Below are 19,313 nucleotides of genomic sequence, written 5' to 3' on the forward strand. Positions count from 1 at the left end.
CATCACCAGAGCGCCCTCCCTTCAGTTAGAGGTTGCCAAAACGACATACAACTTATAAAATGGATGTGTTTGTATTACTCAAAAGAGACCATATCCACGCCAATGTTACGGTTATTAATCAAGGTAGGTTCATGTCCTTGTCTTTTTTATTTTTTGGGGACGAAAACCACTTTTAAAGTGAATGAACTAATTTGCACTTTTGTAGTGTTGTGTTGTTGCACATAATTTAGCTGTCAATCTGTTTTATTAGATCCGGTTAGCAGTTTGCATTACATTGTAAAGAGCTCCTATGAATGCAGACTGATTTGCATGCAGTGCAAAAACTGTCGAAAGCCATTAAACACTTAACAGCTTCTACATAACAAATTTTAACCTTACAAAAAGCACTGTGGGAGTACCATGGTACACTGATGGTATTTGAAAATAATACTATGGTAGCTACGGAGCAACACTGTAACAATTGTTGGCATTGTTTCACTACCCTTGTTCTAAATGATTATCATAGGATTTACCTGTACATGGGACTCCAAGGTATTAGTCTAAAGAATGCCATACTATTTAAATGATAAAAACAGTAAAATACCATGGTATGATGGCACACTTTTGTTATTGCTGTGAATTTATGAATTATGGCTTTCAAAAATATGGTTTGTATTAAAATGCATTACTTTATTGTTCAATAGTCAACCACAATATACATAGTGAACCACAATATACAAGTTTGTAAAGACCAATAGATTATATCCAGCAAAATATCTTTGGGAACGTTATGTTTGGTAATAATACCACAGTAATATATTTACATTCTAAAATGGACAATAATTTGCATTTCCCTCCCAAAATATGTAAAAATAAAATGAGCCAGATTGTACTTTAGTCTACTATTGTGGGGACACTTGCATGATTTGTGCACTTTTTTGAGGGTATTTTACAAGTATTTTTCGATGAATATCATAAATGTAAATATTTTTGCACAGTATGATTTACTAATATAACAAGGCTTTGGTCAGACATGACAGCACTGACAATGAAAAGGCTAATCTTATGGAGTAGTGATGAATTAATTATGAATATCCATTGCTTCTGTGAGTGCTTCTCAAGTACACTTTGCATTAGGCAGACAGAATGGCATGCTGGAAGAGGGCACAAGGATTTCTGAGAAGATTGGGCGGTATCCTGGTGGTAAAGGCGGGGCACTCTGCTCCAGAAAATCTAAGACAGACCCCCGCACATCTTTGGGGACATCCCCTCTTACATCCAACAGCACAGAGACATGCTCCTCACTGAAAAGAAACACTTTATAAGTTGTGAACATCTCAAGATGTAGACTAGTCGCTGAATTACAAGTTATTTTAGGATCTGAAGATGTGTTGTGTGTGCTTGGTCTGAAATCTCACCTAATATCAGGGTACTTGGTTACCAATTCAGAAATCTCCAGTGTTAGCATGCTCGGGTCTTTCAAATTGATTAAGTCTGCCAGTGCAAGTATCAAAGCAGTAGGATTCACCTCACCTATGGTCCCATCAATCTCCTTAAAATGTTAAAACATCACATTGACAATTTTTGTATATTGTTAAAGCACTAAAAATGTCCAAATAGATGAATGTATTTGTAAATGGTTTTCACCATGCTTTGAAAGTGGTCCCTTAGCTGTTGAGCATCCTGTGCCAGGCGTTGGGCCAACTGGCATCGCTCATCATTACTTCGACAGACCAGTCTCTTCTGCATTAATGTGCGGACATACTCAACAACAATTAGCCTCTGACACTCCTCCTTCAGTCTCTATAAACAGGTCACATGACACTTGTAATGATATCAAGTCTTGCCTTTAGAGGAGGCCACACACCAATCGTGTCAGGCAGATGGCATACAGAGTCCTAAAATTTGAAACCGTTGTTTTTTATGAATGTATGCACACCGCTGCCGCCATTCGCAGTCCATTGACTGTGCCCACCTACAGATTCTTTTACACCACTTAGCACTACTCACATAGTTTTTCATTAAATTTATCTCAAAACATTATCAAATGACATATATTACTGACTTTAGCTTAGGCTAGGAGATAAATTGTGTATAGGCAATTTTCAGTAACAAGTTTGTATTTTTGTGGTTAAATTGCATCAGAAACATCGCTCTTTCTAATCTTTCAGTTTGTGCAGTTGCACCAGTTTTTCCATACATCAACCTGCAAACTCATTGATAACACTGCTCATTCTTGAAGAAGTACAAAAAAGTTTTTTTTTAACTTGACATGCATATTAAAACCGCTGTGCTCATGCTCGAGGCGAGACAAGACATTTCACAATGGTCAGCTATGTTCCTTTTAAAAAACGATTAAAAAGAAAAACAATTAAAAAACAGTAGATGGACATAATATCAAGTTCTGTGCGATCAGCCCTTAAGGATGCTAAATGATTAAAGACTTACCTGACGACAAGGTTGGCGCACCCTGTTGTAGAGCTCACAGTGACGTTCCAGAACCTCACACATTTTTGGGGTTACATCTTCCTGGACCAGCCAGGTACGACACAGGAGCCCCTGTAGATGGGGCTGCAACTCAAACAATAGGTGGTCCATTACTAAACGACAAGCTTTTCTCACAGCACGGTCCAGGGCAGCCAGAGGCCCGGGTGGAACACGCGAAAACCGGTTTGAGGGAAAGGAGCACAGCTGTTGCTGCAGACATTCTGCAGAGGTTCTAGATATACATTTATATTAAAGATGTAAATATACTTCTTCCAAGCAAGCATCTGACACATTAACATTAAATGAAATGCACACTTTTTCCAAACAAACAGCACAGACATACTGTAAAAAGATACTTGTACACCATCTCACTTGAGGATGATGCAGTTGCTGATGCAGGCCAGCAGATAATGGAGGTAGAACTTGTTACTGTTTGTGGTTGCATTCCTGTGATTCTCCTTCCCAAATTCTATGATGGCACCTCGAAATCTGTTTTGATGTAGAGGGAGTATAGGAAAGTAAACAAATGTTGCATTTGATATGCTAGTCATTTCAACAATGGTATGTCAGTAATGATCAGTCATACACACCGACTGAGGAGGTTCTCCATCTCGTAAAGACCCATAAGGATTGTCTGGTTCCGCAGAGCTTCACTTATCATCAAGGCCACCCGAGCATTTTCTTCTAGCATCTACAAATCCAGTCACCAGAATAGTTCATATACATGCAGGGGCTTAAAAAAACTATATATGCAATGTTTGCACCACTTAGGGGCGCCTGAATCAACAGACGGCAAAACGCTTAAGGGGGAAAATTAAATATGGTGTCTACCCTGACTAAGGTCTAAAGCATATCAATGCTCGTGTGACACAATCATTCTCATTTTAGGTACTATAGCACTAGCCATATCTAAAGTACCTGAGTGATGATGGTTGGAAGGCTGGTGTGATAGCAGCCCTCATGGTCAATGTCTGGTTCCTGGTCCCTCTGCCAGTCTGTAAGCTCTACCTCCAGAGCCTTGTGCATCCACTCTGAGACACTCTTCTACAAACAATCACAGTCACACTTGTCTAGTACTTCTGGCCTTTTTATCCAGACAGGACAATGTAGATGTTAAAAGTTTATAAACTAATACACCACCCCGGGTCTTACCCGAACTTTTTGGACATATTTATTCTGCAGCTGCTCTATACCTTCCTGAGATATCAGGGGTCCCAGGTCCTCAATTTGTAGCTCAGGTACAAGGTCTGGATCACCCATCATCTCTGAGCTTAAAGAACATGTTCTCATATGCAGGCCTTTAGGATTACCAATAGCCAAAATTCAAATAAAATGATATGCTTGCTTTACCTACCTGTTGTAAATGTGCAAAACCCAGTTAAGAACAGCAAATATTTCTCCACTTTCTAGCTCCCATCCGGTAACTAGCCCAAGATGGGTTTGCAAGAACTGGTGGCAGGAGCGCAGATAGGCCCTTGTTATGTGATAGTGAGGTGGAACACACTGTTCCAAAAGATTGCGCACTGTTGAGAGGTCTCCCATAATGCCATGCTGTAGCGCAGACAAGTGACTAGCAAGCCCTGGTCCTCGAGTGTGCAAGTACGACACACTACGGAAACGTGATGACACTGCCTCCTCCAACACCTGGGCAAAATTTTGAGGAAAGGGTACAGATTAAGTAAATTTACATTCACAATTCTTTTTACAAATTTAATATAACTTGTGCAGTCTTGTGAAGAAAAACTCTGAGAGTGGCTTCAAAGCTTTTGCCTGTACTTCTCTCAATAGGAAATTTAGTGCTCCTCATCATCAAACCTCAAAGAAATGTTTCCTCCAGCAGCGTGGTCTTCCAGGGGGCATGGGTCTGTTGTGTCCTGATGCTGACCTTCGCTCCTCCAAAAAGAACTCATCTAGCGCTTCTTCACGTTCCACTATACGTACAGCTGACACAAAAGGTGTGGGGTTCTGATGAGAGAGAGACAACCCACTCCCGATCACTGCCCAGAGCTCCTTGGCAAGGGCATCCACCAAGCGTCCAACACCTGAAAAATAATTCAGCACCAGCTCCTCATCCGCAGAAGCTATCCCTGTCCCGGATGGTCCCTTGGGTCCCTGGAGCTGTAGCAATACCTCATCCTGCCAGCGCTCTAGTTCCATTAGCCGAGCATGAGCTTCTAGTAGTCTCCGAGACTCCACAAGCCTCTCAGTCTCTAGAACCATACTCCGCACTGACAGAAATAAGGTTGGATAAAGTGAGAGACTTAGGCATTTGAAACTTATCCAACACATTTTAAAGGGTTAGTTCACCCAAAAATGAAAAATCCTCTCATGATTTACTTACCTATAAGCCATCCCAGATGTGTATGACTTTCTTTGTTCAGCATAACCGAAGCGAAGATTTTTATAAGCACATCTTAGCTCTTTTAAACCATACAGTGGAAGCATATAGGTGCCATCAGTCTGCTAGCTATTTGACGGTCTGAAAGGCATATTCTGGCATCATAAAAGTAATCCACATGACTCCAATCGATCAATTAATGTCTTCTGAAGCAAATCGATAGGTTTGTGTAAAATATAATTCAATAATTAAACCTTTATTAACTATAAAAAATCGCTTCCTGCTAGCAGTTGACACATCAGTGACATAAGCGCAATAGTGCGTTCACGCAAGAAGTTGAAGCACGCGCATTGTATACACAACCCATTATCATTCCCTAAGCATCCAATTTTGATGCTTGTGCAGAAGCCGTCTGCATCTGCATGATGACACCAAAGGTGCCCTTTGGCGTCCTCTCACTGACATGGTGAGAAACCATTATTTTCAATGGGAAAACTTTGTCGTCAGTTATCAATGTTTGAATATTATTGTGTGCTTAACCTCAATGTTTTATAATACTTATATATTAGTGTGATATTACATATACAATCATATATTTTAGATCCCCTAACCCAACCCCATTTCTAAACCTAACCGATAATCAGAAATATAAAACATAAAAGAGACACTTAGATTTTCATAATTTGATATACATTACACTATTTATAGATATTTTTAAGCACCCAATGCACATTTATGCCTAAGCCTAACCAGTTCTCAACAACAGAAAAGACATAAGCAGATAAAGTACAGTCATGATCATTTATTTATAAAATGCACTATAATAATATTCCAAATCATACGATGGCATTATGTGAGTAGCAGAGTGAAACTGAAGGTTTTAATCGGTAAAAATATTCCCCCTCCGTGAAGGCATCCTGATCCTGTGTCATCCTGATTCTACCGGCAAGTCTTTTTCAAAAAATACATGTACACCCAAACTTGAGGTCGTTGTAATCGGTCACAAGACACGTGAGAGCCAATGGTAAATACTTGAGCTCGTGACAATCGGTCACAAGACACGCATCAAACCCGTGTCATTACGCTTGAGGCATATAACTATAATTTCGTGTTATAACGAAACTTGTGCAGGATGTGTTACGGTGGACACCGGGTGACCGTGATCGGTGACTAAAAACGTACATTTAGGTTTGTTCTTCACATAAAATGCTTGTAAGGCTCGGAATACACCCGGAATGAAACGGGTGACTTCAGCAGTGCAGGATGTGTACAGACAGATTCAATATTAACCACTGTCAATAAATGTAGCTGATTTCAAAAGAAATGAAAATCATACCCCCATCATGTCACGATGACAAAATTGTACCCCAAAGTATAATTAAACTATACTAAAATTCGAATGCCCATTGCGTCAGTTAGTTGACATCAAAGGTTTCTCGTTGAAAAAAATGCACTTGCCGGATGAGTCATAAAACTGACGCCAGAGGGCGCTTTTGGTGTCTGTAGATTGACGCGCTGGGCTCTTGCACAAGCGTCAGTCTTTGACGCCTTGGGAGTTAGAACCTGTTGGTATACAACAGAGTAACGAACATCACGCAAGAGTTAGGTCATTTCAAACAGCAACCGGAAGCAAGGATTTCAAGTTAAAAACGTTTTAAATATCTATTTGTTTCTTACACCAACCTATCGATTTGCTTCAGAAGACATTAATTGATCGACTGGAGTCATGTGGATTAACTTTTGGACCATCAGATCCAGCCAGCAGACTAATGACACCTGTATACTTCCATTGTATGGACAAAAAGAGCTGAGATGTGCTTATAAAAATCTTCAGTTTGGTTCTGCTGAATAAGGAAAGTCTTACACATCTGGGATGGCTTAAAGGTAAGTAAATAATGAGAGTATTTTCATTTTTGGGTGAACTAACCCTTTAATAAAAGGGATGCAAAATTTAGAAGGACATTTAGGGCACTGAAAATGCCATGTTGCTTCAAGAAAGAAGAATCACTAACCTTTGTAGAGGCGTGGCAAGTTGCTAACTGCAGCAAGGAGCTGGCGATGATTGAGAGACACCTCCCGAAGTGTCTCCAGTGTAGTTACCTCATCAGAATTTTTACTGGTCTCCAATCTTGCCTTGTGCAAGTCACAAGACACTTCTCTCAGCTCAGCTCGTGCCTCTCGCAATTGACCAAGACCCCAATCAACACCTTCCAAATAGGACTGTACAACTGACTTCAAATAAGAAAAGTAAGAGTGAACAGGTAACTTTTCTTGCAGCTTCTGCAGACACTAACATATTGAAAATGCAAAAAAACTTTAGATGCTTTGTTTTTATGATTAAAGTATTATCACTTCTTACTCTTACCTTTAATCTGGATTGAATAGAAGTGGTTCGTTGACTCTCCCTTTTCCTATATTGTCCAAGTCTCTCCAGATGCTCTGGACGGCAAAAGACACCTGAGGCCCATTTCAGTGCAGCACCGCGAGCCAAACACTCGGCTCTCTCCAGCTCTGGCCACACCTCCACTGGGACAAGGGCATCTGTCAATCAAAATAGGAAAAAATGACTCTGCCATATGCTACAAAGCCAAAAGGGCGATGTTCACAGCAGAGAAAAATTGTGCAGTTTTTCAGATGCAATGCTATATTATTGCTACAGTGTGTACCACAAGAATGCACGCTTTGAGAGTCTTGCCTGACTTGCACAGCGAATGACTCTTAACTTGGGTTGGGAACCAAGAACCGGTTCTTGTTCAGAACCGGTTCCATTCTTTTAAAAAAAATACCGAAATCATATGATCTTTGTGACTTTTGGTTCCGTTAAGGGTTCCCCAGCATGCAATTTTCTGCCGATGTGGCTGGAACACCATCCTCAAATACTCTAACAGTGTTTCCAGCAGCGCATCTCTAAAGCAGCGCAACTCTCTACTGACTCTACAGCATAAAAACACACAATTCTACCAGTGTATTTAATTCCCAATCGAATGAATCTTGAGCCAGCTCTTTTTACAGCATGAAATATATGCGTTTCCGGTACAGTTCGATTCCAGAAATAATTATTCAAAGGAGCCGGTTCTTTTGAATTAACAGTGCAAAACGTATGGTGCTTCCGGTATAGTCCGATCCCAAAAGAACCATTCTAATGAGCTGGTTCTTTTGAATCTACAGTGCGAAACATACAACGCTTCCAGTATACAAGTAATCTTATACTGATGTGCAAGTTATGAATGCCCAACTCTAAATTAAATAAGAACTGTTGAAGTCTCACAAGCCTGAAGTACAACATTAGGGTACAAAACACAGTCTAAACTGTCTCTGGTACTGTTTCTGTTTATTTAATGATGATTTGTGTCTCTATTAAATCAAGCAGTGCGGTTACTGACTGGTTGTTCATATGACAATTTATAATTAAAGATACACAAGTTTTGTTGTAATAAGTGGAATTTTATAAAATAATAAATGAATTAATTAAATATGCCATCACATTTCGTGTTGGTTTAGATTTCTTTATTTAAAATAGAGTAAGGATCTATTATTGGATTGTAATGTGTCTTTAAAAAGTCTGCAAACACACCTTTATCAAGAACTGTATTAAATGCATTTCTGATTTGTTATATCTGCTCTGTACAAATCTGAAATGATCTCATTATTTGGTAACAGACAGCAGAGGGTAGTAAATGCAATAAGAATTGCATTTCTCATTTCTAAATAATTCTTTTAAAAATAAATTCCTAACAGAATTACTGGAATCGTTACTGGAACCAGAATCGTAAAATTCCTTATGATTCCTAACCCTACTCTTAACAGTGAAAGTCTTTTTTTATTTTGCTAATGGACATGAGACTGAGATGATCTAAACCAGCACAAGGCTACATATAACAGAGTTTGACGTCAGTCTTAAGTTCACCCCTTTCCCAAAGAATTGACTCAGCTGTGTCTTGAAGGTCAGAGTTTCTGAATTTTCATTTTATAGGAGTTAATCCCATGGGTGCTCAAGCTCTTAAGACATTTTGTAAGAATATATTACTGAGAAACAGCTTCAGGGCAGAAAGTACATGTTTTTTTCCCTTTCAATGAAAAATGACAGCATGGTTCTTGACAGTCTTAGTTTAGATGTTCCTATTGGAATTGGGAATGTGGCTGGTGTAGTATTTTAACAGCATTTATACATGATTTATTAAATAATTTTACTGACTTGTGGCATGTACAGAAGCATAAACCATAGATTAACAATATCGGAGCTTGTGGTAATTTTATACATTTCTAAAAATGAATTTTAGAGATTTTGAATGGGATTGTTATATTTAGAACCCTTCTGTTGTGCTGTATACTGTATATACATCTGTATCTGGTTTGGATATAGCCCCTTGTTACATTGTGTTCAGGTTTATATAAAAGTTCCAGGTTTGTCAACACTGACACACGTCAAAGCTACTTGGCTTTGGATATTGTGCATGTTAGGTACATTGTACATTCTGATAAAGCCTATTACAATAATAAGAACAAATTAATTTCTGTGCCTTTCTTCAATTTATTTTTCTCTGTTCTCTGTTTTCATATAGACTCTTTTATATATTCATGTTGTTTTATGACTTGATAATCGTCTTTCTTTCTTTCTTTTAACCAGATCTTTCAACATTATGACATTATAAACAAACACTTTCTAAATGCATCAGTACATAGCAAGCAAACAGCCAGTAAAAAGAAAGGATGTGTACCTTCATGATTGTCACAGCCAATTTTGTCTCCGTCTGACATTTAGGCTTGTTGCTTAACCGTCCACTGTTCCACTAAGAGACTGCCCTGCCCAGAGGGCCTGCTTACTGTCCCCAGATACAGCAATCAGCAGAGAGAGCGAAGAAGGGGAGAAAGAGAGAGGGTACATACCCACTTCACCGCCAGCCTTCCTCTTTCACACTCCCAGACACATCCTCTGCTCAGAGGCCGGCAGGAAGGGAAGGGAGGAAGGGAGAAAGAGCAAGAGCAAGAGGGACGGAGTGAAAGCGGGCACTCCTCCCTCTAAATGATCCAGATGGTGAGCAATGACTGAGCATGGGGGCAGGCTTCATGTACAACAGTGCCTCTCTGTGTCTAAGGTAGTTATAATCCAATATGCTTTAGAGAATGTTTTAAAGTGCTCAGACAGAGGTTTTGTATGGATCAACATCATTTTGTTTTCCTTTTACATGGTCGTGGACATATTATAATTTTTATATTTCTAGAATATTCTTATCTTTTCTTGTGATTGTTCACAGCTGTGGTTGTAGAGCAAACATGAGAGGAATCTAAGCTCAGATGCCCCATAATGAATGTGTTTATTTGTGTAAGTGTCATGGCCTGTGACTGTTTATATCTCTCTCTGGCTCCCCAGACTAGTCTCTATACCAAACACACGTCGATACAATCTTCACTAACATATGAAACGCACCATCCACTGCTAGAAAATAGATTTTGATGAGAAACAAAATAGGTTTATACAAAAATAGACTGTATTATTACACGGTTCTCTGAAATACTTGATTCTGATTGGTCAATCATAGCATTCTGTGGTCAGATATTTTGTGTAATGACTGCTAAACTGTATAATTGACTTTTGTTGCAACCAATTTTCTACAGAGCTCTGCTAGTTTCACTCCGCTTTCATCTCAAATAATAGAATAAGTTCAACTCATATAAATATTTAATGTCTATTTATGTATTTATAGGTCAAATATCCATGTAATAAGTAGGATAACATATTGTCATCCGGTCTTTATTACAAAACAACCCCCTTCGGGGTGATACCAGCCTGATCACCTTGTCTGAGTTAGTTTGCAATTATGACCCACTAACGGTACATTATTCCTACCTATATTGCCTTCTAGTTGATTCAAATTGTTCTGTGGTTATTGAAAGTTTGCAAGCTTTCTGGGGCAAGATTTGAAAGTGGCATCTTTCACCTTTGCTCCTTAGCAGCAGTATATCCTAAAAATAGCTGTGACTAGACATTGTTGTCTTTGCAAAGCACCATAATAATCAGAGAACCATGAGAGACTAACTGAGCTTTTCCGCCAATGGTAATAGTTTTCTTTGAACTGAAATATGCAGTGACGTTGCTGCCTCTAGAAGGGTAGAGATGCATCCCTCAATGCTGCATAGCCATTGTTCTCACACTGTCAGCAAGCATACAAGGGTCACCTCTACCAGTTTACCTATAACACTGCATTATGCTGTTACCTTTGCCGGACTAGATCCAGCACTGTTACTGTAGTGCTGCTACCCCCTTCTTTCTGAGGTATCATCAGATAAGGCCTACGCAGTTTTGCCTCTTGTAGTCACCTTCCCATATCACCACCTTAAATTAAACACCACTGTACTCATCAGAGCTTTAGGGAACAGGAAGTCTATTTCAATAGTAGTCATCCAAACACCAGGAGGACTTCCTGTCTGACATTCCTGACCTGGGCTGACTTCCTGCTTCTCCTCAGCTTTCCCAGACATGGACAGACAAATGTACACTTTATGACACGTGCATAAAAATCTCACTCCTGACCAACACAAACTGGCAATGTAGGAGACTTAAATTAGAATGTGTGATTTGAAGGACACAGATTTTAATTCGTTGTAATTTTAAAGAGGCCCTATTATGCTTTTTGGGATTTTACCTTTCCTTTAGTGTGTAATATAGCTCTTTGTGCATGTAAAAGGTCTGCAAAGTTACAAAGCACAAATTCCACGCAAAAGGGCGTTATTCTCTCCCACAGACAACACTGCTCAAGAACTACAAGAAACCGCTGGATTGTAGTCCAGTCATTTTTCCGTAAAGTATCTACGTCACTATGTAACATATTTGCATAATGCCCACCTAAGGGCTACTTTGGCCCACCCTCAAACAATCGTAGTTATAGCAGAGGCCAGGATGAGTTGGGTTAGTGTTGTCGCCATGTTGAGAAGACGCTGTTTTCTTCACTGCAAAAGCAAAACCTCTTTGTTTGGACTTCCAAAGGCAGATGAATTGAAGTATGAGTGGTTAAAATTCATTTTTACCACTATTGCTCAGTAGTACAACCACAATCAATGCCGGATTTTCAAGAAGGTTAGTCCTGAAAGATGGTACAGTTCCCACTTTGTTGGGACAATCTGGCACTTCAGGATCACAACCTGTAAGTATGCTTGATTATTTGTGGATTTATCTGCTACCGAGAGTTCAAAAGTGGAGTTTTGTGTTGTAGCTATGGTATACACCCAGTGCACTGCTGTGGGCCTCTGCTAACCTGCTAGCTAATATTATTGTGTTGAAATAGTTTTGCTAATCAGCTGCGGGCCCACTTTTACCTACAATTGTGTAGAGTTATGCAGATTGTTTGTCTTTCTTACTATCATGAATAGTGACCAAGTGTGGAGATGGATCTATTTTTACAAACGGTAATTTTACGTCTGCAATCCACAGTAGTGCTCGGCTAACTTGCTATGTAATGTTATTGTTTTGGTAAGGGTTTACTATTCAGCTGTGGGCCGGCTTTTACCTAAAACTGTGTAACAAAATGGTCGATCTCAAGAGTCTTATATAATTATATAATTACAAGCTGTAATGTTATGGATGCTATCCACAGTAGTCCACGGTTAACTTGCTCACTAACTCTCTAATACACCTGGTAATGTCCAACCGGGAGTAAGCCTCTGTTCTCTGTTCATATCTCGGACGAAAAAAGATTGGCTACACCCATTCCAGAAAAGATGACTAACTTTGATGCACTATGTGTCTTAATTGAAGCTTTGTTAGGTTCACAATAATCAACAGTGTACTTGTAAGAAAGCTACAAAATTAAAACATACCACTGTGAAACGTCCTGCTCAAGTCGTGCTTGCGAAGGTGGTTCAGGTCAATCAGCTTATTCTTCCAAACTTTCATTATCGGACTCAGACTCAAACTGGTACGACAAAAACTGACGCCATTGTTACCATAGTTACAGTAGTGTTTGCAGCTGTTAAGGAGGCCTGAAACTCAGTTATGGTAAGGGGCATTACATTTACAATCACAATAGACTAGGCCAGCTGACCAATCAGAGCAGACTGGGTTTTTTGGAAAGGGGGGCTTTAAAGAGACAGGACCTAAATCAGAATGTTTGGGCCAGAGGATAAAAATAGGTTTAGCAGAAATGTACAGTATGAGAAAAATGTGTTTTTTGAACATTAAAGCATGTAAACCTATTCTAGTAGACCCCCAAAATTAAATAATGAACCTGTAAATTAGCATAATGTGGGCTCTTTAATGTAATCTCTCTGTCTTGCACAAAACCTAATAGAATTAGTAGAATCTAATTGTTTTTTCATCAGTAAGAGACAATAACTTATGAGAATGAGTTTTAAAGGGATAGTTCACCCAAGAAAATAAAAATTCCCTCATCATTTACTCACCCTCATGCCATCCCAGATGTGTATGACTTTCTTCAGCTGAACACAAAGGAAGACTTTGACAAACATCTCCTCTGTTGGTCCTTACAATGCAAGTGAATAGTGACCAGGCCTTTGACACTCCAAAAATCACATAAATCTAAATAAAATTAATCCATACTATTACAGTGGTTTAATCTATGTCTTCAGAAGCAATATGATAGGTGTTGGTAAGAAACAGATAAATATTTAAGTCTTTTTTTTACCATAAATCTCCTCTTTCAATTTCAATTTCTATCACATTTTGAAAGTGAAAGTGGACATTTATAGTAAAAAAAAAAAAAAAAAAAAAAAAGGACTTAAATATTGATCTGTTTCTTACCAACACTTATCATATAGCTTCTGTAGACATAGATTAAACCACTGGAGTCATATGGATTATTTTTACTTAGACTTTGTGATTTTTGGAGCTTCAAAGGTCTGGTCACCATTCACTTGCATTGTAAGGACCAACAGAGCTGAGATATTCTTCTAGAAATCTTCGTTTGTGTTCAGCAGAAGAAAGAAAGTCACACATCTGGGATGGCATGAGGGTGAGGAAATGATGAGAGAGATTTCATTTTTGGGTGAACTAACCATTTAAGTGCATTTTAGAAATGCCTGTCTTTAGAGAACAATTCACAATGTTAGACACACTTTAACAGCTTGGGAACAAATGCTTTACATTCCTGCATAGTACAGACTAGTTAAGTCAGGGTGGTGGCCATGGTTAAGATTTTATCTGTTTTTTGGAAGCGATTTTTGGTGAGCTTTTTGAAATGATCACTGTTAAATGACACTTTGTCTTAACGGAATAGTTCACCCAAAAATGAAAACTCTCTCATTATTTACTCGTATTACGTATTGTTGCTCCAACTCGCATGAATTTCTTTTCTACTTCCATGAAATACAAAGGGAGAAATTTAAAAAAGTCTTTACAGGGGTTATTTGTCATGTAATGAAAGCGAATCTGGTCTGACTAACTCTAAAAAGGATGAAAAAAGTTTTGACATTATTGACGTAACCATCATATTTGATTTCAGCGCTTTATTGATGATTTGATTTGAGATTGAATAAATTAAATTCTGTTCTTCAGACAAAATTATTATTATATGGCTTTAGAATTCTTGGAATATAGTTCATGAGTCGTATCGACTTTACTGTGGTTTTGTTTGTTTTTTCGAGCTTAAAAGATCGAGTCATTCACTTTCATTATATAATGAATAAACCCTGTCTAAACAAACCCTGTGAAGACTTTTTTTTTTTAAATTCACTTTTTGTGTTCAAAGAAAGTCATACAGATTTGGAGCGATATTAGGGTGAGTAAATATGACCGAATTTAAATTTTTGGGATACTGTTCCTTTAAGGTTGAAATTTATTTATCAATAGACTTTGAATTCAGGATATGACATTACAATTTACTTCTCAAAAAGAAAATTACAAACTTGTGGTCATTTCCCTGTCAGAATGCTCTTCTTTATGTCTTGGAAACATTGCAGAAATATATGTAATACAACTTGGAGTGTCTGCGCCAAACACTAACCACAAAATTGAAATTCTTTAATATGAATTGATATACTTACATTAGTGCAGCTTTTCTATTGACAGTTTTTCCTATAAATGTTCCTATACATGTTTAATCATGACATAATACATTTCAATGAATAATTAATTGCTGATGACATCCCCGTTCAGCCCAAACTATTCTTGGATCCTATGACCAAACCTCGGCTATTCCATGGCCGGGCTTTGATTGGCCCATTTAAAGTTGGGAAACACATTTGACTGCCAACAGCAAGCGTTGCCATATTTTAATGTCATTCAAGGGTGTTAGAATGAGCAGGAGATTAGATGGGGGGCCCCCTAATTATTTTGCCTTTAGTTCTGGATTAACCCTCTGTTCTGTCGACTTCAATTCACACTCGCCGTTTGATTAAATGTGAACTGACATAAATTCCGCGGCTCACTTTCAATCTGATTATGCAGTTAAATCGCCACGGTTCGAACCCAAGCATGAGACTCTGGCGGGTCTCTATTCTCCATGTCCTCCGAAGCAGCTCCTCCCTCAAACACAGGGACCCACGCTACCTCCTCACAGGACCCACGCTACACTCTTAACCCCATATGAATAGGGCCTATTCAGCGAGGTGACGCTTGAGCACAACCTAAATATTGTTTTTCTGAGCAGCAAATAGGTGGCACCTCCGAAATAATGCTGGCATCGTGAATTCCCATCGTTCTTGGTCTTTTTCAGAGTGGAATAGTGCCGTGTTACAATGACGAGGCTTGTGTTGTTTGTCACATTTGGAACAAGAGGAACATAAGAAACCAACATCACGTTTAAGAACTTTTAAATGAATCACGCAAATGCGTCTCAGGTTGCGAAACACAATGAATTTTTAAACGGTGCGGCAGAGTTGAAATTACATGGTGTTTAGCGTTTTCTCAAGGGAACAGCTTTGTTGTGACAATATTGGAAAGAACATTAGTTTTCGCTCATATAATCAACACATTTAACACATTTAAATCTTATTTGATGGGCATTTTATGTTTTCAATCATTGTGATCCCTTTGTCAACTATTCTTTCTTTCTGACTTTCTTTCTTTCTTTATGTTTTACATATATACTTGTTGATTTTTATTGGTAATTTTTTTTTTCCTGCCACTAATATTTTTGGATCCCTCCAAAAAAGAAAAAAAGAAAAGCTTTTTTTAAACCCAAAAATATCTAATAGGCCTATAGGCCTTAAACTTAACATTAGAATCCCTTATCATGTCCCTTTTAAACAGTAATACACTTCCTATTCAACCCGATCTCATGAAAATTCGTACATATTTTACGAGTTGGCTATTTCGTAGGATTTCTTTACTATAAATTTTACGATTTCATCACGTGCAAATGCCCAGAGGTCTAATGCGGAAGTAAGTGCAAGTTCCACGCATGAGGCGTTAAGGACATGCTTATTAAAATTATACCCTTACCCAAACCCTATATCTAAACCTAACTGATCAGTAGAGTGTGTAAACATGACAGGAAAATGTTTTGTGTGACAAAAGCAAGTAATTGTGGTGTATTAGATGAAAACGATGTCCAACGACGTCATTGGCTGCAGTGAAAGTCGTACGAATTCATAAGAGTGCAATCCTATGATATCATACGAATTAACCAAATGTAGAAAAGTTGTACGATTCCTTACGATTTTGCCGTGAGCGTGTGTTGTCCTGTTCGTTTTTGCTCAATAAAACGTTATGGACCATTTTCACAGTTCCGCCTCATTTTGCAAAATAAACTTTTTTTTTTATTTATTTTTTTTTCCTTCTTTTTTTTTTTTATTATTAATTTGCAATGATTAATTATTTAGAGTAAATGTATCATATTATACTTTTTATTATATTACCCTGGAATAAGTTTTCAAAAACGAGTTAGCTGAGAGGAAGTGACAAATAATTTGCCATCTTTCTCTTTTCTGACTGCTAAAACCCGCTCTCTCTCTCTCTCTCTCTCTCTCTCTCTCTCTCTCTCTCTCTCTCTCTCTTTCTCGCTCTCTCTCTCAACGGGAAAACAAAAATTATATTTGCTGTGGTCTCCCATACACCGCTATACAAGTTTGTCCTGCTACTGTTTACTTTTGCATTCCAAACACGGATATGTGAAAAGGGTCCATAGGCTACTTTTAAAAACTTTCTAAAAGGTACGTCCACAAATGTGTTCCCTTTTGCAGCCAGCAGAGGGCGACATTAGCATGGACAGTAAAAGTATTTTGCATTCATAATTCTTAAGCCATTTAAGTCTATTTAAGTGGGCTTTCCCATGAACTTGCGATGCATTTTCACACCAATTATGCCCCATTAATATGAATGATAAATACTTCATTCTCACCAAGGTGATATGGTTGTTTCATAACAAGTTCAAATACTGGCTTTATTTTGGCAGTCCCAACTACGTAAATATGGAAATGTATGGAAGCAGATTTATAGTTGGAGCAATTGAAATATTTAGCATATTTTTTTTAACTTATTTATAAAAGTATCTATGCTTGGGTTTTCCAGAGAAGTTTTTAAAAGCATACATCTGTTTATAGCTGATTTAGTGAAACATGATTACGCATTAATAATTAATAAATTAGTGCCATAAAATAGTCAATTATAAATTAACGTTATAATTAAGTTTATTAAGTAGTGACATTTCATTCTTTGAAAAACAGGCTTAAATCTGATCATGAGAAATTAAATTGAGTTTTTATTTATTGACCATGCATCATTTCCTAATTTTATTGTATTTTAACTCATAGACCAATTAAGAATGTTGTAATTTAGGACATTCTTGAGGAATGTTGTGCTACGAGTCTCTGGTCTGTGATCTGCTCAATAATTTCCCCCAACTTTGCAACCCATCAGAGGCAAATCTTAAAAAATACTGCTCTGGCCAGGTGGTGGAAATTGGAGTGAGCAGTGATATTTTACTTTAAATTCAGTAGTACATACTGCTTTATTGTCTTATCTTATTGTCATTAATTGACTCACAGGATATTCATGGTCAGTTGGTCCTGCCAATTGTTGATCCAGAGAGGGAAGTTTGATCTTATAGTTGAGGGCTACAGAAAAATACATTTATACTGGATTTGAACATGTATAAATATAGTTTTCTTTTTTTGAAGAAATAAGTTCTGGATACATTTTCTAATAAACTTACTTCCATACTTGGCTGTCTACAGAGGTGCACATACAATTCTAGTGAGTTTCACTTTGCGGAATGGGATACTGAATCTTTCATCTCTTACATCAGTGCTTGAGTTGTTCTCTTCATATTTAGTGCTTTTGTCTTCTTCAAACAAGTTCAGTGGTTTTCCCAGGAGTGAGAAAGAGAGCATTGAAATCTCCAAATTGGTATGGACCTCACCAACTCACACCAAAGCCTCTCTGGCAAATCTGTTTGATTTGACGCTCTTGTTTGCCATTGCAAAATCTTTCTTTTGTGGTGTTTGGATAAGCTTAATGACTTAAACTTGCAAGCGCTGGTTCCAAAGAGAGAGAATGAGCAGAGAAATATAAAATGGAGACTTTCATGGAAAAACTGAAGTTTATAGACTAAGGTATAGGAATAGGACACTCAAAGACTTCTTTGAATCTGGATGAAAAAGCCTAAAAATGGGAAAGATGACATCTATGTGCTTGAATTCATCTTGTTGAAGCTGTCCAAGCATATTATGTCACTGTATACTGTGTGCATGTGCAAACAAGTGTGTGAGAGGGAGAAATCTAAAGAAAAGTAAGAAAATGAGCAAATCAGAGAGCAAATTTTTGCCTGAGCATTGAGTACACAGTGTGGACCCACCACAGCCCAAGCCTGTGTCCTCACAGGGCAGCAAACACATCCACAAACACCAGTATTAAGAGATTAATCAGGTTCTGAATGTACTATCATTAACTAGGCTCCTAATTCTGGTTTACTTACACCTGTAATAACTATCAGACTAGTGGTAATCTCATAAGCCCCAACAGCATTTACATATTCCTCATTAGCTTGTTCAAACCTGAAGGATGCACTTTCTCTCTTGGCGGTCTCAACTCCTGCACTCTGACTGCTTGGGTGGCTTGGTGGCTAACTGACCGGTCTGAATGTGATATGTATATGTATGTTAGGGATTATCTGTATTAGCATTGCCGTTACCCAATGTGGCCATATTCTTAACATGGATTCTGGATAATTGGAATGGGAGGAGAAGATGGCTGATCCATTAGTTCATTCTGTTTGCTCAGTAGATGGGTCGCTCCATTCTTCAATTTTACTACTTGTTCTTGGGAATGTTTTTGTGGGCTTCTTTGTGTCGCACAACCTCTGCATGCTTACTAAAAAACTAAGCAGATTCCGCTACAAAGCAAATGCCTTAGAGTCTTAGCATGGCTTGTGCATAGTATCGGCAGTAAGACCAAATACTGTGGATTTTTCAAGTGACTCTTGAGGGAATGACCCAATCAGACCACACAATCTGTGCTCTACAAGAGAGAGATCTTTGAAATCTATAAACACCTTGAAAAGCCCCATTCTTGCGCCTATAATGCTGTGCTTTCGAAGCTCACCATCAAATGTGCCGA

The 19,313-nt window shown here is 38.2% G+C and overlaps 2 protein-coding genes across 3 annotated transcripts in view; one reads left to right on the plus strand and one right to left on the minus strand.

Moving 5' to 3' along the window:
- Positions 1–30: 30 nt before the first annotated feature.
- The window catches only part of LOC127436121 (homeobox protein DBX1-B-like), a 58,455-nt gene continuing 39,172 nt past the window's right edge, over positions 31–19,313 (plus strand). The window contains exons 1-2 of the mRNA XM_051690060.1: positions 31–123; positions 9,567–9,900. The gene's annotated coding sequence lies outside the window, so the exon portion shown is untranslated. The remainder of the gene's footprint in view (positions 124–9,566; positions 9,901–19,313) is intronic.
- LOC127436120 (exocyst complex component 3-like protein) lies at positions 653–9,667 on the minus strand. Of its 2 annotated transcripts, XM_051690058.1 has the most exons (13): positions 9,523–9,667; positions 7,170–7,345; positions 6,817–7,036; positions 4,282–4,694; positions 3,821–4,110; positions 3,619–3,736; positions 3,385–3,510; positions 3,057–3,157; positions 2,839–2,955; positions 2,428–2,698; positions 1,627–1,782; positions 1,398–1,531; positions 653–1,283 (listed from the first exon to the last, which is right to left on the minus strand). In XM_051690058.1, exons 1-13 carry the CDS (start codon positions 9,560–9,562, stop codon positions 1,097–1,099), a joined length of 2,349 nt encoding a protein of 782 aa, XP_051546018.1. In that variant the 5' UTR covers positions 9,563–9,667; the 3' UTR covers positions 653–1,096. The 2 variants fall into 2 exon arrangements, with proteins under 2 accessions (XP_051546018.1, XP_051546019.1); XM_051690059.1 differs by lacking the exon at positions 9,523–9,667 and having other exon boundaries at positions 6,817–7,032; positions 7,170–7,288.

This window comes from Myxocyprinus asiaticus, chromosome 46 (assembly GCF_019703515.2).
Source record: "Myxocyprinus asiaticus isolate MX2 ecotype Aquarium Trade chromosome 46, UBuf_Myxa_2, whole genome shotgun sequence".
Taxonomy (NCBI): domain Eukaryota; kingdom Metazoa; phylum Chordata; class Actinopteri; order Cypriniformes; family Catostomidae; genus Myxocyprinus; species Myxocyprinus asiaticus.

Bases quoted from the DNA above. Each gene is read 5' to 3' on its own strand.
- LOC127436120 (XM_051690058.1), bottom strand. From the start codon at position 9,562: ATGTCAGACGGAGACAAAATTGGCTGTGACAATCATGAAG. The intron at 4,111-4,281 runs GTTTGATGATGA...AATTTTGCCCAG, and splicing joins GGAGGAAACATTTCTTTGAG to GTGTTGGAGGAGGCAGTGTC. The intron at 1,783-2,427 runs GTAAGTCTTTAA...ACCTGTTTATAG, and splicing joins TGCGCCAACCTTGTCGTCAG to AGACTGAAGGAGGAGTGTCA.